Genomic DNA, 21,046 nt, shown 5'->3' on the forward strand with positions numbered 1-21,046 from the left:
TCTGGCCCCAGGAAAGCACTCCCAAACAAGTAAGCCCCACGTCTTCACATCGTAAGACTCTGCCACTAGAGGGCAGGTCAGCTGTGAGAGTCATCTGAGCAAGGTTTCAGACAGATGCAACACAAAGTGTTTTAAGATGCTCGATTCTTCTGATAGTATGAAAAGCTGTACAGTTACATGTGTGTGAAATGACTGAATGAATGTACGGGCTTCATTAAACACTAGAGTCAAAGTAAGTTTCTCCTCATACAAAACTGAATGAGGATCTAAAAAACAAAACACACTCCTAACTCCGTGGCAGCTCAGGCATGCGTTTTGTTTGCGTGTGTGTGTGTGTGTGTGTGTGTGTGTGTGTGTGTGTGGTGCAGCCACATTCGCGACCCAGTGCATGATTCAAGTCACAATGCTTGTTGTTGTTGTTTGCTGCATTCTTCATTGCGGCAGCAAGGAAACCTCAGTGGTCGCTGTTGCCATGCAAACAAACTCTGCACCCGCAAATTGGCCTGTGCTTGGTTCATCTTTCTAAATGGGAGCTGACATGAGGGCAAATTAGATGAGGGACAGTTTACCCATCAGTTGCAATGGTGATGTTCAGGCTTTATCAGGGGAAAGCTGTGACATTCATAATCATTTCAGTTCTCACAACCGACACTAATCGCTCCATTAACTCTGATGTACTCACAGTTCCCATGCTGCTCTGGGGCTCCACATTCTCAGGTTCCAGGCAGCGAGCGGAACCTTTACCCAGATCCACAGTCCCTGAAAGCACACACAGCAATAATACTCAGACAATATGTACAGTGACATAGGTGACTCATTATCCCATCTGATGTTCACCTTCTGGTCATGTGTGAAATTAGTAGAAGCGCAAACACAGATGGAACACAAGCTCAGGAGCCAGATTATCTGAAATGTCCTGACGTGGCCTCAGCTAGAGGTTGGTCATTCTTTGTTTGAGTCCTGCACATACATCAGAGGGCTGCAGGATGACAGGGGCCTCACAAAGACCAGACAGCGCTAAGGAATGACAGGAATCCATTATCTGATCCTGCATCGTAGGTAGACCTGCCGTAGTAACTATGGCAACAGACTGATACACACACGCACCTCATGGTCACCGCACTGATAATGTAAATGTACTTTTCCTTTTGAGTTTAACCTTCAATAAACAAGTAGATGGAATTGTTCTACCTTTAATTTTGGTGCCCTCATCAGGCCAAAGAGTGTCAGCACCGAATTACACCATCAAGAGTTTCATCAGGATTTGTTTGTGTGTTAATGGTCAGATCAGAACTATTATGTTGTCTTGAGTTCAGTGGATTTTTTTTTAGTGTCCTTTTTACATTTATGGATGTTGCAAGGGATCACAGACATTTAACTAGACCATGAAATTCTTACATTTTTAATTTATAGTATTCCACCAAACTTATCATTTTAGCTGTTTAATCAACTGAATCCTAAAACCTTCTGGTGGGTTTGGAAGGCAGGACATCTTTCAAACAAAAACCATCCAAATTACACCTTTTAGGAGAGATAGAAACTGTAATAACATAACAATTCCACAGACTTCCATCTTTCTGATGGTTCTTGAACTAATCATGTGTCTCGTCCCTCTCTGTCTGGAAAATTATCACATCTAAGCTTAAAATTGTGATATTCCATTAAAATCACTTTATTGTACATGTTTCATTTCAAAATTGCCCAAAATGAACCGTGTGCACCAACCAGATCCTGTAAAAAAAACTAAAATTCTGCACTTCCTCGCACAACCATGAAGCCATGAGCTGTGACCAACAGTCACCTGACAAAAAAATCAAGGACTTTTCAGCTGAACTGGGCTGAACTGCAGGCTGTGTTTACACAGAGCAGATAGGAGTATGGAAACATATTAAAAATGTAAGTGGTAAAATATCTACAGTATGTAAAGACACTATTTTTCCAGTATTTATAACACCTGTGTACACTAGAACTTTGTGCATGTTCATTTCGGTTGCTTTTTTTTTAACCTTTGCTAAATAAAAAATCAAATAAATTCTACTTTATTTTAGTCTTTAGATTTATAGCATTGTAACTGCGTCGTATTACACAAAAGACATTTCTGAGTTCTCTCAACTTCTAGCCATGCTGTTTCCATAGAGGTGCAGGACCTAGAAACCACTTAGGGTTCGGAGGATTGAGACGCCACAATATAGTAAAAAACACATCACCCCAACTTGTTCTGTCACAATGAGACAACTGGTGTCTGTCACAGTTTAAAACCGTTCCAAAATCCACAATCTACAATCAGCACAACAATAACCTTCATTTAAACATATGGTGGAGGCTTTAACAAACAGCCAGACTCACCTTGCTGCTGTTCGTCTCTGATTTGTCGGATGGTTGCTCGGATCATCTTCCTCTCTTCATACTCACTGGCTGCACGGAGCTACAAGCAAACAAACACAAAAGTTCAGTGCATCCACAACACAAAGTCAAATTTTCAGTGATTTCATTTAATTTTTTATATTCACCATTTTCGTGAGCTCGTCAATGTCCCGGATTGATTGTAGTTTCTGTGACAGAATGTCCAAGTTGTTGCTCGATTCAGACCTGACGTAGACAGACCGCAAAGCGGAAGAAATTTCAACAGAACATCAACTAGTGCCCAGTCTGCATGCGACAAACCAGAAATCCTAATCTTCTGAAATATTAAATTATAAAACTTAGGCTTCAGTGACTCTAATCTGTGGCTACTCTGTACAGTCAAACGCAGAAAAAGACAATTTATAGATAACAGTTTTCTTGGCCTGGAGAAAATCCAGAGCAAACACCAAAATCAAGGGTGGAAGAAGTGACATTCTAGCATAACAGATTGGAGAACAATGACACAAACTGAAGGAAAAAGGCTGCTCTCATCCTTGCTTTCTTTCCCTTATATTTCTCCATTTCACTGCCTGTTTTAATGGTGTTTTCTAGAACTCATACACTCCTCCAGTTCTCTCATTATCCTCGCTTTTCTCCAGCCGTTGGTACTAAAGGATGTGTGGCACATTGGAGTGGAATATTTCACATTCCACCATTAGGAGGCATGGGATAATGCAGCGTTCAGATGGGCTTTGTGTGTGTGTTTTAACACGTGCATATGTGCGTGCATGTGCAACAGTAGGTATGCTTTCTTTAGCAGCTTCAATGAGGCACCTCCTTTGTTTTTATAACCCAAGTCATCTGAGCGCAGCAGTGAATGGAAATGATTAGGTGCTGCCACTGGTCTTATTAGGCTTCAGTGACAAAGAAAGAGAGCAGCAGCAGAAGGCTGGGAGTCCTCTTCACATCAAATAGTGTTAAATCCTTATTTTGCTATAGACCAGATGCTGGGATTGTGCTACAGCCTTGAATTTACCCCAAAACCTGCTGGTGGGTTTGACAGTCATGTTACTTTTGAAAAAATGCTAAAACTACACCATTTATCAGAGACAGAAACTGTAGAAACAGAAAGAATCTTTAGATTTTCAACTTTCTGACTTTTGGGTCTGTCAGGAAAATCTACCACATCTAAGCTTAAAATTTGAATATTTCAGCAAAAATTACTGTATTTAACATGTCACATTTGAAACAGACAAAAACAAAACCAGTGGCTCTAACCAGATTCTTTAAAAAAACATAAAAATACTGCGTTCCTTGGTGCAACCAGGAAGCCATTCGTGACTCGGCTGCAACCAACAGTCACATAACAAAAATTTAAAGACTATTCAGCCAAACTGCAGGAGAGAAATTAAAAATGTAACCAGTAAAATATGCATAGTTAAGAGTCACTATTTGATTACTGTGTTGGTAACAACTGTAGGCAATTGGGGGAGGAAGAAAAGAGATTAAACTTAAAATTTTTCTTATAGCATCAGAACTGTGTCATATTGCACACATTTTTGATTTCTCTCTTCTTCTAGCCATTGCTGTGCCGTTTCCACAGAGGTCACAGAGAAAACTGAGCTCAGAGTGACTGAAAATGTGACAGGAGCAAAAGGGTTCCAGGATTAAGCTACCCCTTGCAAAAGGACTTGGGGTAACTCAAGATTTTCAAGTTAATTTCATTGTTTGCTGACTCTGTTGGAGTGTAAGTGTATAGAACTAAACATGCATTTGTTAAGTGAGTTATATATTCTCACTGACAGAAGCAGCTTCTCTCATCTTATAGATTAAAATCTACAAAATTTTGACTATTTAGTTTAAATGCTGCAGTTTGGCTTTATTGGACACATTGTATTATTTCTTTAATGAGCAAAGCAAATACACAAAAAATCAGTAGTGTTAAATTCATCAGAAGCAGCCTGCAGTGAGCACCAACATCACATAAAGCAACCCTCAGAAATAAATATCATTGCTGAAAATCTGTAACCTTGTAAAAATGCCAATCAGTACAGTGTTTACAGGAACAAAAGAAAACATCTTCTTCCAGTTTCAAGCCCGTTTTTCCAGTCTCTCATTTGATTTGACTGCAAAAATGTGTTTATTGACAAAATGGCAGAGGCAGTGTAGCATTACAGCTGAGTGATCACTTTATCCACATTCCCCTGCTGAATGACAACTGCTAAGATCTTATTTACTGAACTGTGAAAAACCTGAGAGAACTCTAACTGGAAAATAGAAAAAAAAAATACTTCAATGTGACCGTCGTGAGCTGAAGGCTTCTCAAAGTGAAAGTATTCATCGTAAAATAAGCACACATGATGGAAATTGGAAAATACACCATGGTTGCAGTTTTCTGTCCCTAATGATTTCCTGACTTGACTTTTCCAGACTTTTCCCACTGGAGTAGAAGAATGCTGCATCTTGGTTTGTGAATGTTTTCTCAGCATCTCCAGTTCACCTGGTTGGCTGCACTTTGTCATCAAGACAGATCTGTGTGTGTGTGTGGTCTCACCTGTGCTGGTTCTCCTTGTCCTCCTGCTGGTTGAGGCGTGTGGGTCGAAACCTCTTGCTGGCCAGGGCAGCCTCCATGTCCTCAATCTCCCTCCTCCTTAACTCCCGGATGGCTGAACGGATGAGGCGTCTCTCGTCCAGGTCCACGGTTCCATCCAGCTGCACCGTAAAAAAAAAAAGACAAACAGGGCATGAAGACGAGGGTTAAAAGTGCACCAGGCACAGCGGGATGACAAAGATTAGCCACCTGTCACGCTGATATTTGCATCTTTGAGTGAATGCGCCACAGACACACGGTCACTTGTGAGGAAATGGAGACACAGTTACATAAGAATCTGCAGCTAAAAGGCCTGTTCTCGGTGTAAGTACAGGGCGGTGAATAACTGCAGGGGCAAAGCACTGTCAAGCACAAGTCGTAGCCTTGACTTCTGACAGTTGTCATCTCTTGCCTTCTGTAATTAACTGTTGTTTACAAGAACATGCAGACTTTGAGCCAGTCGAACACACAGCTGTCCATCCAGAGACAGACGGTCTTAAAACGTTCAAGGGAACTCAAGTTTGTGATGCCTAATTATGTCAATCACAGTCACAGCAGATGGGTAATAAATGTCAGAAACGCTCAGATGTGTGATGTCCAGACGGCATTGCACTAAAGATCCCACCTAGCTCAGAGCTACAGGGTCAACAGGGCCGACGGACGGCTTATGGATTGGTGATGACAAGTGATCCGAGCTCACTAATGTGAAAAGACAGGAGCACCTGACCGAGGAGCGGCAGGTACGACAACAGCTGGTGCTCAGCTTTAAGAAAGAAGTTTGCAGAGCAATCCAGGTCGACCAATCAGTCAGGTGTCCTCCTCTCTCGCTGTGTTTCATCCTGGTTGAACAGGAACCAGGCTGCAGGAGAGACTCGGATGTTGAAGCCGCTCACTTAAAACACTCATTGAGCCATTTCATCACTCAGAGTGACGATTAGTTAAAAGGTTTTCGAGCCACAGAGGAGTAATTAAAGCGTGTAAGTGTGTGTACAAAAGCACACCTGCAGACAGACGCACCACCTCAACAAGCTCGGATGCTTTCATGTTAGCGACAGCCCTGAGCACAGGAGCGAAGAGGGAGCCCTCTCCTGTCATACGGTAGATGGATCTCTCTCTTTTGGTCGACAGCGGGAACCTGTCAACACATGCAGAGATGAGCTGCTCCTCCGGCTGGCTTCTCTTATAAACCTCACGCTCAAGCACACTCTTTAAGGCTTCCTGCTGCACCAGTTAAAACCTGCAGAGTTGAAACACAAACCTTTGTGCGCCTTCAGCTAAAGGGAGCTGGATGTGGTTGTTAAGCTAAAGCCGTACATGCTGATGGACTGGGAAAAAAAGGGGGCTGCTGCGCCTCACTGCTGGGCCCAGAGGATGATGATGGGGAGGAGGAGGGTCGTCTCACTAGAGATGAAGAAGGACGGTGGTTTTGAGGTCTCGCTGTGGTTTGACAAAATATGCAGGCCGAGCTGCACTAGCTCAGAGGGACTCTTCTATATACTGTAATTTGTGGAAATTTAAAGTGCTGAGCTGACTGAAAGAAAAAAGAGGCACGAGGAGAAAGCGCCCAGAAGCAGCAGGGAGAAAAAATATGAGAAACGAGGAGAAGGACAAGAGGTTAGAGTAAAGCGTTTAACAGAGATATAGTATGACAAAGTGAAAAAGAGAAAAATGAAAGGGAGGCTAGACTTGGGTATGCCTAAAAATGGGCAGATGAGAGCTGGGTGGGAAAGGGCCAGGCCTCGCACAGGTCATTCCTCACATTCCTGCTGACTCACAAGGAAAAAAGACAGTCGTGAAATCAGCCAATCAGGAACTGGGGTTTGGGTCCAGTCCAGCACTGAGAGGATACGATGACCCGGAGCGACAGTGGCAGGTTTTTGATAGCGAAACAGGAAAATAATGAGAGGAAATGAGAGCACATTTGCACATTTTTCATCACTGGCAACGGTCTTATTCACACACACAGACACACAAACCAAACAGTTTGGGCAGCCTGCTGTTACCACACTGTCAAGCTGATTGTTGAGAGACTGTCATGATGTGACATACAGCCAGTTCGCTCGCTGCCAAGTTTTAGGCCTGACTGATTTATTTGTTCATTATTGAGATATAACAGAACAGCCTCAAGCTTGGGCCCTCACACAAAAACGTCTGCTTAGCATTTCATAACAGGCTGCATTTTTTGGCTTATGTACTGTGCACATCAGTTTAAATATAAAGTCAAAATCACATGAAAATGTTCTACAGTGAAACAAAAACAAAAGTCAAGGACAGCTCCTTATTTCGGAGCATGTGGCAGGCCAAAGAACTGTCCGAACGGTTAAAGTAATCTTTTCAAGCATAAAGACAGCAAAGGGAATTAAAGTCATGATCTGATGACAAGAGATGAAAAACAATTGTTCCATGTTCACGTCAGCACTTTGACTTGGCTCACTCAAACAAGATGACTTCAAATATCAGCATCTGATGAATGCAATTAGTTTTAAATGAACCAATCAGCTGACAGATGCAGCATGTTGAGTGTGTTTGGATTGGTTGCAACATCTACAGGTTGAATTCAAACAGTCAACCCAGCTGGCACAACGCCAGCGGCTGTAACTGACTTTTCCTTCGCGTATCTGAAAGGAGGAAAATAAAAGTCAACCAATAACTTCCCTGCACAGGAAAGTAATAGGTGGGCGTACCTCCAGGCAAATAAAACACACCTTAAGTCTGGTCAGCTGCCAAACTAAACAGAAGGACCGTTAAAGAATCAGAGATGGAAACACACACTCGTGCAGAGTCCAGCTGACCACATGACAGTGGCCTGAACAGAGAGCCAGTTGTGTCAAACGAAGTGAGAAAGGAAAGAAAAAAAAATCAATCCACTTACACAGTGACAGCACAGGCATTTTTCAAAACCAGACCACAGACCTCTGGGTAGCCAGCTGTCACTGTGGCTCCAAACAACAACATGATTGTGACCCAGAGAGCAGCGTTACACCCAGACAGAAAGCTCTGCTTGTGCTGCCAACAGACATATGAGTCAGAAATCACACGGAGCACACAGGTCACACTCACACAATATGTTTTACAGAAAGAAAAAAAAAAACAGGCAGCCATGAAGACGTCACCAAGCTGTCAGCACCTTTAAAGACGGAGGGAGGACTTTCGTGTTACCATCACTGGCCCTCGGGAAGCTGCCGGCACACCTGTCTAGCCTGAACAGAGTCAGGTGAGTCAGTGATGGAACAGGATGGAGGAGGTGGATATGGCTGAGAGGATGAAGAGAAAAGTCCTGCAGAAACTGGGGCAAATGCTTCAATTCAAAGCTTGCCGACAGATATTACCAACTCTGTATTCAAATAAACACACTTACTCATTGATATACTGGAAACATTAAATGATTTGTAAGGAATGATACGGACGTGAGGATCAAGATGCAAATAAATGTTTCACAAGCAGGCCTGCTAAGGCTTGTGAGTGTGAGTTGCTTTGAGTCACGTCCTGCCAAGCAGCAGCTTTCTACGGAGCAAAAACCTCAAAACCTCCAAAGACATTCGACTGAAGCAGCTCAATCGATCACGACCAATTAGAGAGCGCTCACGGTTTACCAGTAATCCCGACCAGCTGGTGACACACTTCCCGAGGACAGAAACACCCTCAATTTTGCTGCACATGAGAGAAACACATTTAAATGCGATTTCAAGTTTGGGAGGTTGGTTTAAATTTATATTGCCAGACACGAAAACTCAATCAGAAGCGGTCAAACATGGCAGGAGCTCAAGGCTGTTCAGGTAGTCAAAATATACCAAACCGCTATTATGTGGGTCTGAAGTCAAAGCTGAGCTAAACGTACACGCTGGAACAGCTACCTGTGGGAGCAGCGCTTAAACAGGATTAAGTTAGAACTGTGGAAGTGAAAAGAGACAGACCACTCTAAATGATTGTGGAAATAGAAGCCAAGTAGTGTACAAGTTCAGATTTGTCCTAACTCTGCTCCCTTCCTGTTATTTATAGGATTATGGAGAATTAACTGGAGCTGCTATGGTCTCAGAGTCTTTGGACACTTAGCAACTGCAGCATGAATTAATGTTAATAAACCACTTATAATACCCAATTTCTGTCTTTAAGTTGACATACATCTCTGTAAACTGGACTGAATGTTAATACATGTTGGTTTTCATTAAACCTGCAGCTAATGATTGTTTCACTGTTGATTAATTATTTTCTCGATTGACCGATTAGTTTGTTGGTCTAAAAGAAAAAAAATGTTAAAAATGTGTTTTCCAAATGCAAATATGACGTCCAAAAAAGGTCTTGTTTTGTCCAAAACCAGAAAATATTCTGATTTCACAGGCAGGAAGCCAAGAATTTTGCCCTTTTTTAGTTAAAAATCCCTCAAACCAATTAATTGATGATTAAAATAGAATAGCTGACAATAAATTGATTAATCGCTGCAGCTGCAGTTTACATATCATTAGGACTGCTTACACCAAAGCACACGCTTTCTAGGTACCGGTTTTAATTACTCCTAGTCAGTTCTGTAATCTAGTTTAAGTGTTTTTTAATCAAATATTTTGGGATTTCAATCCCAATTTTGCCCATACTGTCATAATTTGTATTTTTTTTTGCATGTATTTAGGCAACTTTCAGAAAGTTTGGCTTCATTTGCTGAGCAAAAAATAATAAAAACAATCAATTGGCGTGTGAGCATTAAGTCTAAAACTCAGGTTTTACAAACTATGGGTCGCTCTCCTGTTGTGTTGTGTGCTGCATTTCACAGAGGTCAGGTCAAACATCACAGCTTGGTGTACAGACGACATCTACCTTCACCCTCCAACCCCCGTCTGGGAGCACAGCGACCCCTCAGGCCAAGTCTCGACCTTTTGACTCCCAGTGGCAGTACATGTGCTCGTCTCATTTGCTGTTTTTGTACTTAACACTTTCTACTTTGTGACGTGCCAATCCTGACACGAGGGATAATGTATACTTTCTGAAAGAAATATGTGTACAAGCGTGTGCATCCACGTGCATGGACCTGACTGAGAGGTGGGGGGTACTGTGTGTTTGTGCACGAACTGAGGCCTACAGTAATAATTTCCAGAGGAGGCTGAGGTTAGAGTGCAGCCAGGCAGCAGATTGGATCAGTGCTTTAAACTCACTTGTGTCAAGCCCACAAGTGAGTTTGCCCTTATAAGGCCAGACAGGACACTCCTTATAGCAGAGCTGAAATGGATTATCAGCCACCACTGAGGAAGCCGGACTGGTAGAGACACAAATAAACAATCTAGAAACACTGAAAAGGGTGAGAAAGTTCAGAAATATTTTACCACCCTTAAATCTCTTTATTGCTTTTCTTTGGGGCAAAACTCCAATCTAAATCTGGTGGATCCTGTAAATCATTTCTCAGTGCCTCAGGAAAACAATACATACAATACAGTAGGCCAGCACACACACACCACACCCAATGAAAAATGGAAATATAATGAGGATATGTGAGAGTCCTGCAAGGCATGAGACTCCTGGTTTCTCAGAAGAGGGAGTTTCAGTCACCTGCCGGCTAGAAAATTAACAAAGAATCAAACCAGGACTGAGGTTAAAGCTCATTGTGTTACAGTGTGCACTGAGCTTCCATTGTCTGTTTTGCAGAAAACTACGGTGTATCCATGAAATATACAAGTGAAGGAGAGGGATTATAGTGCATGTGCCAATGTGCTTTCTGAGAGTGCGCCTGCACGTGTAGGAAAGCTTAACCCCGACTACTAACTGGCTGGTGGGACACAGGCCTGGTGCAGACCTGGGAAAACACTGTCCCCCTTTACACTTGAGGTAGCAGGCATAAAGAACGGACACACAGAGGAATGCATGCGGGTCAGAGGGGGGTAAAAGCATGAGCCATGTCCTATAGGGCTGTAATGATGAGCTGAAGACAGATCTGAACTCACATTATGTGTTGCATATGTTGCCGATTCATGCTCAGAGCACAAAGTCTTACATTAGTGCATTGGATACCACATGCTGACGGATTAATCAGTACACGCTTGGTCAATGCTCTGATCTAAAAGCTAAAATATTGACCTTCCAGCTCTGTGCAGGACCTCAAAGTTGTTCCTAATCTTTGATGCTTTGTTGCATATCAGTCCAGCGACAACAACTCTAAATCTTCTGCAGTGGAACATAATTCTGCTGGGCCTCTTTCGTTTGCCTCTGTGAAGGTTTTGGCCTCTTTCACTTGTGTGGTTCCACACAATCTGTCCCCTCCGAGTGCGTTTCTCTTCAGACCTGCCGACAGGTCGCTCTGAGGTATCCAGGTCAGTTGTAGCTTGATCAGGACAACTGTGGCCCACATTTGGGAGTTGGCCTCACGACAGGGTTTAAACCAGCATCAGCGCAGGCAGAACGCCGACTCACTGTTTTCCTTTAATCATCCAGAGCTACTGTAAATTATTACCAAAATGATCAAATTACTCAGCAATCTTTGCTTTTGGTCTTTTCATTTTATGTTTTTGAATCAAATGTTGTGTTCATTTGAGAATATCGTGTAGATCTTTGTTTGAATGTCTTATTGATTCAAGATTACACACATAAAATGCCAAAAATTGGGGAAAATCAATGCAAGAATCGATACAGGAGAACTATAGATAACATCCTTTTCACTCCATGCACTCTTTTTCCTTACCAAAACCAGAAACCTCAGTTTCCACAATGTAACTAAACCAGTGACACTTGTTATGGTAGTAAAGCAGCGGTTCATGCCGTCTCAGGCTACAGAAGTCTGGTACCATCACTTCTTTCTCCACACACCCAGACTGTATAAAACTTCTAATTTTTAAATCTTATTTAGTGTTTTTTCTTTTTTCTATTTTACGTTTTTATTGGTCTTCTTTGACTGAAGTTTAAATTGAAGGCAACTGAACTGTCTTCAGTCCTAACCAGTATGATTCAATGGACATAGTTTGTGGCAATTTACACAGTTTTCCATGTGTTTGGCTGCCAGGATCTTCACTTTTTATTTCAAGAACTGAATTTCAAATTGTACTTTCGCCAAAATCATACCAAAAAAAAAAACATTTTTCCCACAGAAGCAGAATTTTCTTTTTTCCTTTCACTGTTTTGTCGGCCAAAGTTTTGATGTCATTATACCCAATAAACAGAGACCAGCACAGTCTGGAACAGTCTGTAGCTTTTAGTACAGTGTATTGGTATATTCCCTTGGCGGTTAAGAGCAGAAGATCTGATACGATGTGACAGATTTCAGGAGGAAAGAGCCTTCATGAACAAACAGATAAGAAAGACATCCTGCGTTTCAACCAGCCCAGTCACAGGCAGAGCTAGAAGATGAATCCTCACCAAATATGGGACATCACTGGTCAAATGGAAGCCCTGCCTGACAAAGTCTTTTGGTTTGATGACGGACGAGCCAGAAGGTGAGAGGAGTGTCCCTCAGGAGGGAAATCAGGGAGGCACTTTGTTAGGCTGCAGAGAACAAACTGTTCTAATAGAGCCATGAGAGCCGCCATGCTGACACCGAAAATTCACATCTACTATAACCATGGGACAGACTGACGGGCAGACAAAGCCAAACAAAATTTAACAGATCAGCTGTGTGTATATCTCCAGAGTGCCACAACATTAACAGCAGCAAGCAGGAAAGCAAAACATCAACATCCGCCTGATGATTTTAGTGGACTTCAGGAAATGGCTCCTTCCTGAGGGAGTCGATACAGAAAAAGCCAAAACCACAGTATTTCTACATTTCTGACTGACTACATTTAGTCTTTTTGTCTGTTTTATTTCCTATTTCAAAAACACCATTCTTTCCCAAGTGGGTAAATAGAGATATATTTATCATTTTTTATTGGTTTCATTCGGTCTGTGACTTGGCTGATCCTGCAGACGGCTGCGTGTTGTTTCCTGCATGCTATTTTTCTCTATAAACAGAGCCACACCTAAGTATTCCAATGTAAAGCCAAAAACTGATGAAACTGGACCGACGCCCTGCTCTGGTACCTCACAGCTGAGAGTCTGTGTTTGGGAAAAGCCAATGGCCACCAAACATTAAAGGCATCTTGATAACATCTTAGGGGTGATATGAGCTTCAATTTTCTCTTCCCCTGTGAGAAAACACAGCTTCCTTATTCCACACAGTGACCATCAACCAAGTTTTATACTAAAATGTAAATTTTTTTTGCACAAATTAAAACACACAATTTGCAAAACGACTGTTTGTTTGGGAAATGATATATCAGGCATGGAGACCACTGAAACGGAGGACGAAAAACAGGATTTAACAGGAGTCTGAATGCAAAGAAAACTCTTCAAGCATCAAACTCAGGGGAAGGTTTTGCTCGCTGTCCATCTTAGAGACGCCTGGTGGGGCTGAAGGAGGTGAGGGGAAACAGCACACCTTAAATCCTTTATGCAGACCCTTTCCATTTGGCAGAATGATGATCCAGACAGACAGAGATCGGCCTCAGAAACCCTCTCTGCTGGATCACTTACCACACAAACAAAAAGACCAGAACAGCTGTGACAGCAGAGTCTGTCTCCGATCTGATGTTTAAAAAAAAAAAAAAAAAGAACTCAGTTCACCCATCAGTGGATTCACACTTCACAGAAAGCAGCTGACGTTTGTCAAGTTCTATCATTCTCAAAATTTTACCATTCACTGCGTTTAAATTCAACTTTAGGTAATAATTCTTCTGTTGGGTTCTTGACAAGTAGCAGAGCTTAGGAGTTGTGTTTTTATGAGTGGATCCCCGTGACAGCTTGGAAGTAGGGGGGCAATGCTACCGGTAAAGAGCCAAGAAGCGCAAATGAAGGAGATGATAGCAAGCTGCTAAACATGGATGTTAACACACATGATTTATAGCATTCAAAAAGAGTGCAAATAAAGGTAACGTACTCAATACATTAAAACACACCGTGTTTTGGTGAACATTTTTTAGTTTGATTTGTGTTTTTTGTTACAAAAGAACTCAACTGTATTTCATTCTCCCGCTTAATCATTCTAAATATGTTAGATCTTTGGATGATTTCCATAAAAATATCTATTTTTTTTCCATATATGGGCTCACACAGAAGGGCAAAATTCACAGACAGTGAGTGTAAGCTGTGACATTTAATGTTTACACCCTGAAACCCAGAAGACTATAATCACATTACAGCACTGACACTAATACCACCCCCTCTGAGCACCACTTTTGTTGATCTTACAGCAACATTAGGATTTTATGACATTTTAAAATGACAAAACAGCGGTAATATTAAAATACTGCTGCTCTGATTCAAACGGCCGCCTGCGTTTGAAATATCAAACTTTTCCAAATGATGAAACAATACCAAGTGTCTACCACTGAACTCAGTTTCAACTTACACATTCAAACAAGCCGTAAATATTAGCTAAAATAAAGCTGTGTCAAGTTCACTCTGATTTTCCGTTCTGCAGCAGCAACCCACTGAAAGGCCAAAGACCAGACCATTTGAAAGTTCACGGCTTTTCTTTTCTCATCCATTTCAGAGCCAAAATATGACCGGCTATTTATAGCAGCATCCAGCAACAAGACTTTCCCATTTTAGCAAACAAACATGCAGCTTGTTATCTCTCTGCCCCCTCAACATTCATGTGGACTGTGATGGACTCGGTAGAAAAACTGTGTCAGTTTACAGAGATCTACCCTGAAAGTTAAACCGTTCACAGCTCAGGTCTTCATTACCTCCTCGCTGACACCTTTGAAACTTAATCATACAGGAAGTGCTGGTGGAGTAAATACCTGTGGGAATGATGACAGGCTGGGTGGAAAAAAAAATCAGGTGTGCAGCGTGTGAAACTGTTTTTATACTCCACACCTACAAAAACCACCATGTAAACATCCACAGAGGTCAAAGGGAGCTATGTTCATAAATCCCAACGCAGAAGGCGTTATCAGGAGCAGAAAGTGCTTCAGACTCTCTTTTCTCGCCTTTGTTTGTTTATGTGGTGACGAGAAGGAGGCTGTATTCAGAGGAAGATCTGCTGCATGCAACAGCTTGTTAAGAAGGACTTAAGGCAACTTTGCAGCATCTTTGATCAAAGCCAAAACCAATGTCAGGACTTCTGATGTCTTACGTTATCATCTACAATTTCATTTATATATCGATACAAAAACAAAGAAGATGCTTTAACAACTGTAGCACCTGATAATTTTTCTGTTTAAAAACGCGCTGCATAAATATCTGAAAATGTCCCAGACAACAGGTATGTAATGTCGCATAAAATTTCCGATTTATTCCTGATGATGAGGCTGACATTTCAGCTCCCGTCCTCAAGAGGGTAAGAAGAATCTGGCGGCCATAGCAAGATCCTACAAAACAAACCCATTCGTCCTCTCTGACTGTAACCGTTGAGCTCTTGTCAACTCACAAAGGGTCCAGAGAGCCATAAAACCAGGGCCCAGGGGTCCCATACATCAGCGAGGCTGGACCACAGAGTGAAACTGCCCTATTTTAAACATGTGCGAATGCCTCTCGCTCACCAGGGAGAAAGGACAGTCACAGGGCTAGCAAGACTGGTTACAAATCATTATGTGATTCATCCAGCATGTGAAATGAGTCCTGCAGGCGCCACCAGCGGAAAACACTCCAAGCAGTCAATTCAGAAATATAAAAAGGCCAAGTTGTGCACTACCAAAAGTGCAAGACAATGGGATTTTATGCCAGCACTTATGTCACACATTTGGATTTTTTTCTGCATTCCTCCTGGGTTGCAGGGCAGCTGGGGCGTTTCAGAGATAATTAGAAGGGAGATGATGGTGTGGCTGACAGACGCCAGAGTCAAACCTTATTCTTAGCTGTGCAGGCAGAAGCACAAGTGCCACAACAACAGACACCTGCAGACCCGACTCGTCCTGCAGGTTTCACACGCAGGAAACGGTTTCCACACAGCCCGATTCAGAGGCGTAACAGCTGATAACAATCACCCTCCAAGCTCACAATCAGCTGATAAAGTCTGCTATTAAGTGACAGTGGTTGGAGCGGTTCGGCTGGAACGAGCTTTTCTCCAACTGGCCTCGGCAGCTTTAGTGTCTTTGTGGCCACAGAAGCTCCATTCAGACAGATGACCCACAGCAAACATCCTCTCAGCTCCTCTCCCAAGGAAACTGGGACACCAACTGCTTATTTTTGTGGATATTTAAATAATGGTGGCAGCCAAGAGAAAAGAAAAATGCTTTTCCTGGTTGCCATGGAGTGGATTAAATGAGCAATATAAAAGGCAGCCTGCGCTTTGAATAGAAGTGTAGAGATGGGATTAGTGGCGTTAGAAAGGCCGCCATATGACCTTCTGACTGTTTAGTTCATTAAGTACAACACAGGACTGGAGTGTGTGTTCGCTATCCAACCGTTGTTTAATAGCAGCTCCTCCACCCGGATTTACTGCCAGTTTAATTAAGCTCGGGCATCTCCAAATGTCCGTCATCTTTTACTAGTGTCCTGAAAAACAACTCTGAATTCACACAACGCCACAGAGTACGGCGTTATATTTCATAAAATAACTAAAGGCTTCATTCAAGCCTGTCAAGCTGGATTTAAATGTCATCACAGCCTCGTATGAACTTCCCCTCTGCGTAACAGGAGTTTGTTTCCTTTAAATCCCAGTTCACTGTGGAAAACGCTGACACTCGAGTCACCGCAAACATCATCAGTGAAAATGTGGGATCTGGGTGACCTTCTAGCTGCTGGTCACATGTGAGGGAGGGAAGCTGTGGGGAGGCTCCACGAACGCAGCATCAAGCAGGGAGATGAGGCATTTAGAATCCATCTCGGTACTGGCTGAATAACGTTTATCACGTGAAGATAAAAGCCATAAATTCCTGTGTCTGCGTGATGCGAGTTGCAGAAAGTTGTCGCAGGACGGGGGCCACACAGGAAGATTCAGTGGAGCTCTCCAAAAACAATAAGTGGAGGTTTGATGTGTCTCTGAAGTTAAATACTGCAGAAGGTGGTTCTCAAACACCTGTCAGAGTGGAGCTCTAATAAATCAAATGTAATGCAGTAATATTCTTTTTTTTATCTGCAGTGACCATTTAGTCTTTCCTCCTTTGTGCTCAGTTTGACTCACTTTTCCTGCTCTGCTCTTCTATAAATAAACTCATAAATCAACTGATCAAAGCCACCAATGTTCTGGTTAAAAGTAAATCATTTCTCTGAAGGGAAAATATCAATTCCTCGACATTCTCTTGCTCTCCCACTAGTATAATGGCACTTGTGGTAGAAGTTTGTCCTTTAGTAACTTATGGGAAGAAAGCGACTGTAGATCTTGGCCAGACGAGTCCAGACTTTGGGGAAATAATGGATACGGTTTAAATAGCATCACGCAGGTCAACTAAACATTACATTTATGCGCTGCATACATGGTTCCAAAGTAAACAGCCTTCTCTTGTCAGGTTTACTGATCTCCAACAACAGCAATCAAAATGCTTTCTCTGTAACAGGCTCCTCTTGAAGTACACATTCTTAGGAAATCAGCTAGTGAGGATAATGACTGAAAAGTTAAGTTACAAACAGAGAAGTGTAGTTTAACTCTCTGAATCCCAAACCCTGAAGTTATTAGAGTCGAGAACTGTAAGAAACAAAGAATCAGTGGATGTTCAACTCTCTGATTATCCTCGAACTAATCATGTAGCATGTAGAGTTCTACTGGGACACCTGATGGATAAATATCAATACAGAGACCACAAAAGAAATAAAATCATCTTTTTTCTCTCTACATTAGGCAATACCAGAAGTATGACTACTTCTGCCAGATGCTTCATGTTCAATTGTTGCGTATGTTTAGTGATTCAGACAAACTCACTGTAACGGCGTCTGAACAAGGACAGGTTGACTCATGCGTCCTTGTAAATGTGTCCGTCTTGCAGGTGTCATGATATATGTGTTAGACGGATGAACGCTCGCCCCAGGAAATAATTACAACGTGACTAATGTGACTGTGAACCGGCCAGTCTTACACTTCCTAGACTTTCTACCACATGACACATTCTTCTTATCAGTACTTTTGTGTTGTTCACACATCGGACATGTTGTCTCATAATTTCAGTAGCAGCCAACTCCTTTAATCTTTATGTCATAGAGTTTGTTCATTCCAATGCTTCAACCAACAGCTGTTTTCTTTACAAAACAATCTGCAAGTTACTTATTTTATTTTGGGCTACTATTAATTATTATTTTCACTGTCAATCTGTAGTTTACTTTCTCAACCAATTAATCAGTTGTTTGGTCTATGAGATGTGGCATTTAAAGCCCAAGATGACATTTCCAACTGTCTTCTATTGCACACAACTAAAAAACATTCAGTTCAGTGTCATGGAGGAGCAAAGAAACGATTAGTGAGCGAGCGTAAATGGGTGAGAAACACAAGATTACAAACATTACATTTCACAATCACTGAGCATTTACCATGAAAACCAGGAAATAGTCACATTTGAAACTAAGGAATCCAAGGATTTTGACTATTATTCCTAAAAAGTGACTCAAACCAACTGATTGACTATCAAAATAGTTGACAATTAATTAAGTGACTAGTTGACTAAAAGTCTGGAAAAATGCCTATTAATATTCCGAATCAGCTTTTCTTTACCTCAAAATTTTCAATTTTACTGGACAAAAATTACATAAAAGCAGCAGATTTTCACATTTAGAATGAGCAAATGTTGGCATTTTTGCTTGACACACAATCTAAGCAGGTACCCTATTGCAAAAAAAAACAAAAAAAAAAACAAAACAACCTCCCAACAACTATTTTTTTCAGTCTGCTCGAGGTAAACACTGAAAATATACTTCACACTTTTCCTGACCTGCACTGAGACAGGGAGGATGAACTGTGCAGACAGAGCTAATAAAGCAGCAGTGTATGTGTGCAGACCACCTGTCAGGATTAACCCTAATACTTACACATCCTACCTGTCAGGTGTCAGTACTAAAAGAGAGAGACTTCCAGGGGACAAAAAAAACAAAAAACTATTATACTCTATCACAGGGGTAAAGTGTTGGCTGCTCTTCAGTCAACATGTTGTATTTGAGGATATTTACGATCCCTAGAAACACAATTATGAGCATTAAAGTGCACATTTCTTTCTAAGATCTTCTCCCCAAACAAAGGAATCACCTAGTTTGACTTAAATACAAGGTGCAGCTGCTGTGGAGGTTTAAAATGATAAACAGAAACACAGACTAGAGCCACTTTGTTAAACTCCATCCATGTACTCACCAGGGCTCGCAGGGAGGACTCGTCCAGCGCTGAATATGTCTCTAGGGACATTTTAGTCTTTCTGCTCGGCCTCAGGTGAGTCGAGAAGCTGTGATGTGGTTCCCCGGTCAGCAACGTGTTCCACCTGCACGACTCGCTATCTTGCTTTCTTGTCTTATTGTCTCTTTTTTGCAGTTTCTCTCAAGTTTTGTTTCTGTTGCGAGTCAAAAAAAAGTGAAGCAGTTTCCGGCTTGTTCAGAGCATATTTCGGTCCTCTTCTGTTGTCTCTGGAGCAGCAGTGAAAGCAGAAACACTCATACAAGTGGACGTTGGCAGCTTTTTGAACAGAGGATTCCCACTCAAAGGTGTAACTCCGCCCCTCCGGGTCTCCGGCTGCTCCCGGCGCTCATTCAAAGCGCGCCGCTGTGTGGGAGGACGTGAAACAGCGACTCAGTATGGAGGGTGATCAGTGCCACTGTTTCACATCTACTCAAACTCTGTTCTGGATAATGTTGTCGGAACATTTTCAGCAACTCTATTCAGACAACAAAGAAACACTTGGATTTTTCATTTTTATTTACTTAGACAGTACAAACTGGGAATCACACGCTGATCAGCCACACCACACACTCCTGTGTTGCCTAGTTGAACAGTCAGACCATTCTCTAGCACTAACAGCACATTATGCAGAATGGGCTGGCTGCACTTCATTATCATTCTTATAGAGGGAGAAATTAATCCTCTCTTCCCCCTCTTCCTCCATGTATTTTACACAGATTTCAACTCTCCTATCAAATCCCCTCCATGGCGGGAAACAACCTTCAAGCAGCACCCTGCCACAATGACAATGTCAAGTTTTGTCAAAGATATGGATCATGCAATAAAGCAGCGCTGCTTGTTTTATAGAATGTTTCACCACAACAATTTCCCCATCACTGATTTACAAGGGCGCCATTGCCCAAGACAAGTGTTTAAAAAAATACAACGGGCCAGAGTGTTTTTTTCCCCCGTACAAGAAAACAACAGCGAGGTCTAGCCAAAGCAAAGCAAAACCCCCGTATGACTAGAAGGGAGCTACAGGAGGGTTTAGCAGCCGTAGGAGTGATGGTGCAATGTTCCACTCTGCACTGTGGATGTACAGCCAGGACCTATTAGTGTAAGTCATCAAAGGGAAACTCAAGAGTGATTTCATCACAAGAGACAACGTGTGCAGTACATCAATATAGCCAGAGCTGTTTTGGAAACCAGTGCTGTGCACAGATGAAGCTAAAACTGAGCCCTTCAACCACAATGATCAAACAAGTGTTGAGAGAAAAAGTTAGCAGCATTTGATTAACGTAGCACTTTGCCAACGTTACGATTAGGAGTATAAATATTCTGCTATGGGGCTCTGTGGAAGAAGAAACAATGCCCTTTACAGTACCGTATGAACATTGCTAGAAATCTGTGGGTCGATTTCACAAGTGCTGCAAGTAAAACACCGACTGAAAATTATTTTAGAATTTAAGATGATCTGTAAGGACAAGAAAACACCGAAATCAAGATAATAAACTCTCTTATCTGGCTGCAAAAACTTCTGCAAATGGTGGTGTCTGCCTAAACAGATGCCCTATTTACGGTGTAATTTTTGATCTGCTTTTTAGGTTAAAGAAATAAAAAGTGACAGTTTTAATGTTTGCTGCTGTGTTGTAATTACCTGTTTTCACTTCAAAAATCCACAAAACATGTAATTTGCCCAGGGATGCCCCGGCTCTTACAGAGAACTGTATTTCCAGGAACCTTCCTAAGTAAAGTGAATGGAAATTACAGGCCTGGAAAATACACCAATGGCATTTTATTTCCCATTATGGAGGTTTGACTACTTCTTAAAATGCTTCTCCATGTGGCCAGCTACAGAATTCTGGTGA

At 42.0% G+C, this 21,046-nt stretch overlaps 1 protein-coding gene across 5 annotated transcripts in view; it reads right to left on the minus strand.

Annotated features, from left to right (window-relative positions):
• smtnb (smoothelin b) overlaps positions 1–19,460 on the minus strand; it is a 48,066-nt gene extending 28,606 nt beyond the window's left edge. For 3 of the 5 annotated variants that reach the window (XM_035953826.2, XM_035953825.2, XM_023282381.3), the window contains exons 1-5: positions 19,161–19,459; positions 4,898–5,055; positions 2,511–2,589; positions 2,347–2,425; positions 683–759 (exon numbers count right to left, since the gene is read on the minus strand). In XM_035953826.2, the coding sequence (XP_035809719.2) occupies positions 683–759; positions 2,347–2,425; positions 2,511–2,589; positions 4,898–5,055; positions 19,161–19,211 (444 nt within the window). In that variant the 5' untranslated portion in view covers positions 19,212–19,459. Of the gene's footprint in view, positions 1–682; positions 760–2,346; positions 2,426–2,510; positions 2,590–4,897; positions 5,056–19,160 lie in introns of all 5 variants that reach the window. The other 2 variants (XM_023282380.3, XM_035953827.2) reach the window with 2 other exon arrangements.
• Between the last annotated feature and the right edge of the window lie 1,586 nt (positions 19,461–21,046).

The sequence above is a fragment of the Amphiprion ocellaris genome, chromosome 6 (genome assembly GCF_022539595.1).
Source record: "Amphiprion ocellaris isolate individual 3 ecotype Okinawa chromosome 6, ASM2253959v1, whole genome shotgun sequence".
Classification (NCBI taxonomy): domain Eukaryota; kingdom Metazoa; phylum Chordata; class Actinopteri; family Pomacentridae; genus Amphiprion; species Amphiprion ocellaris.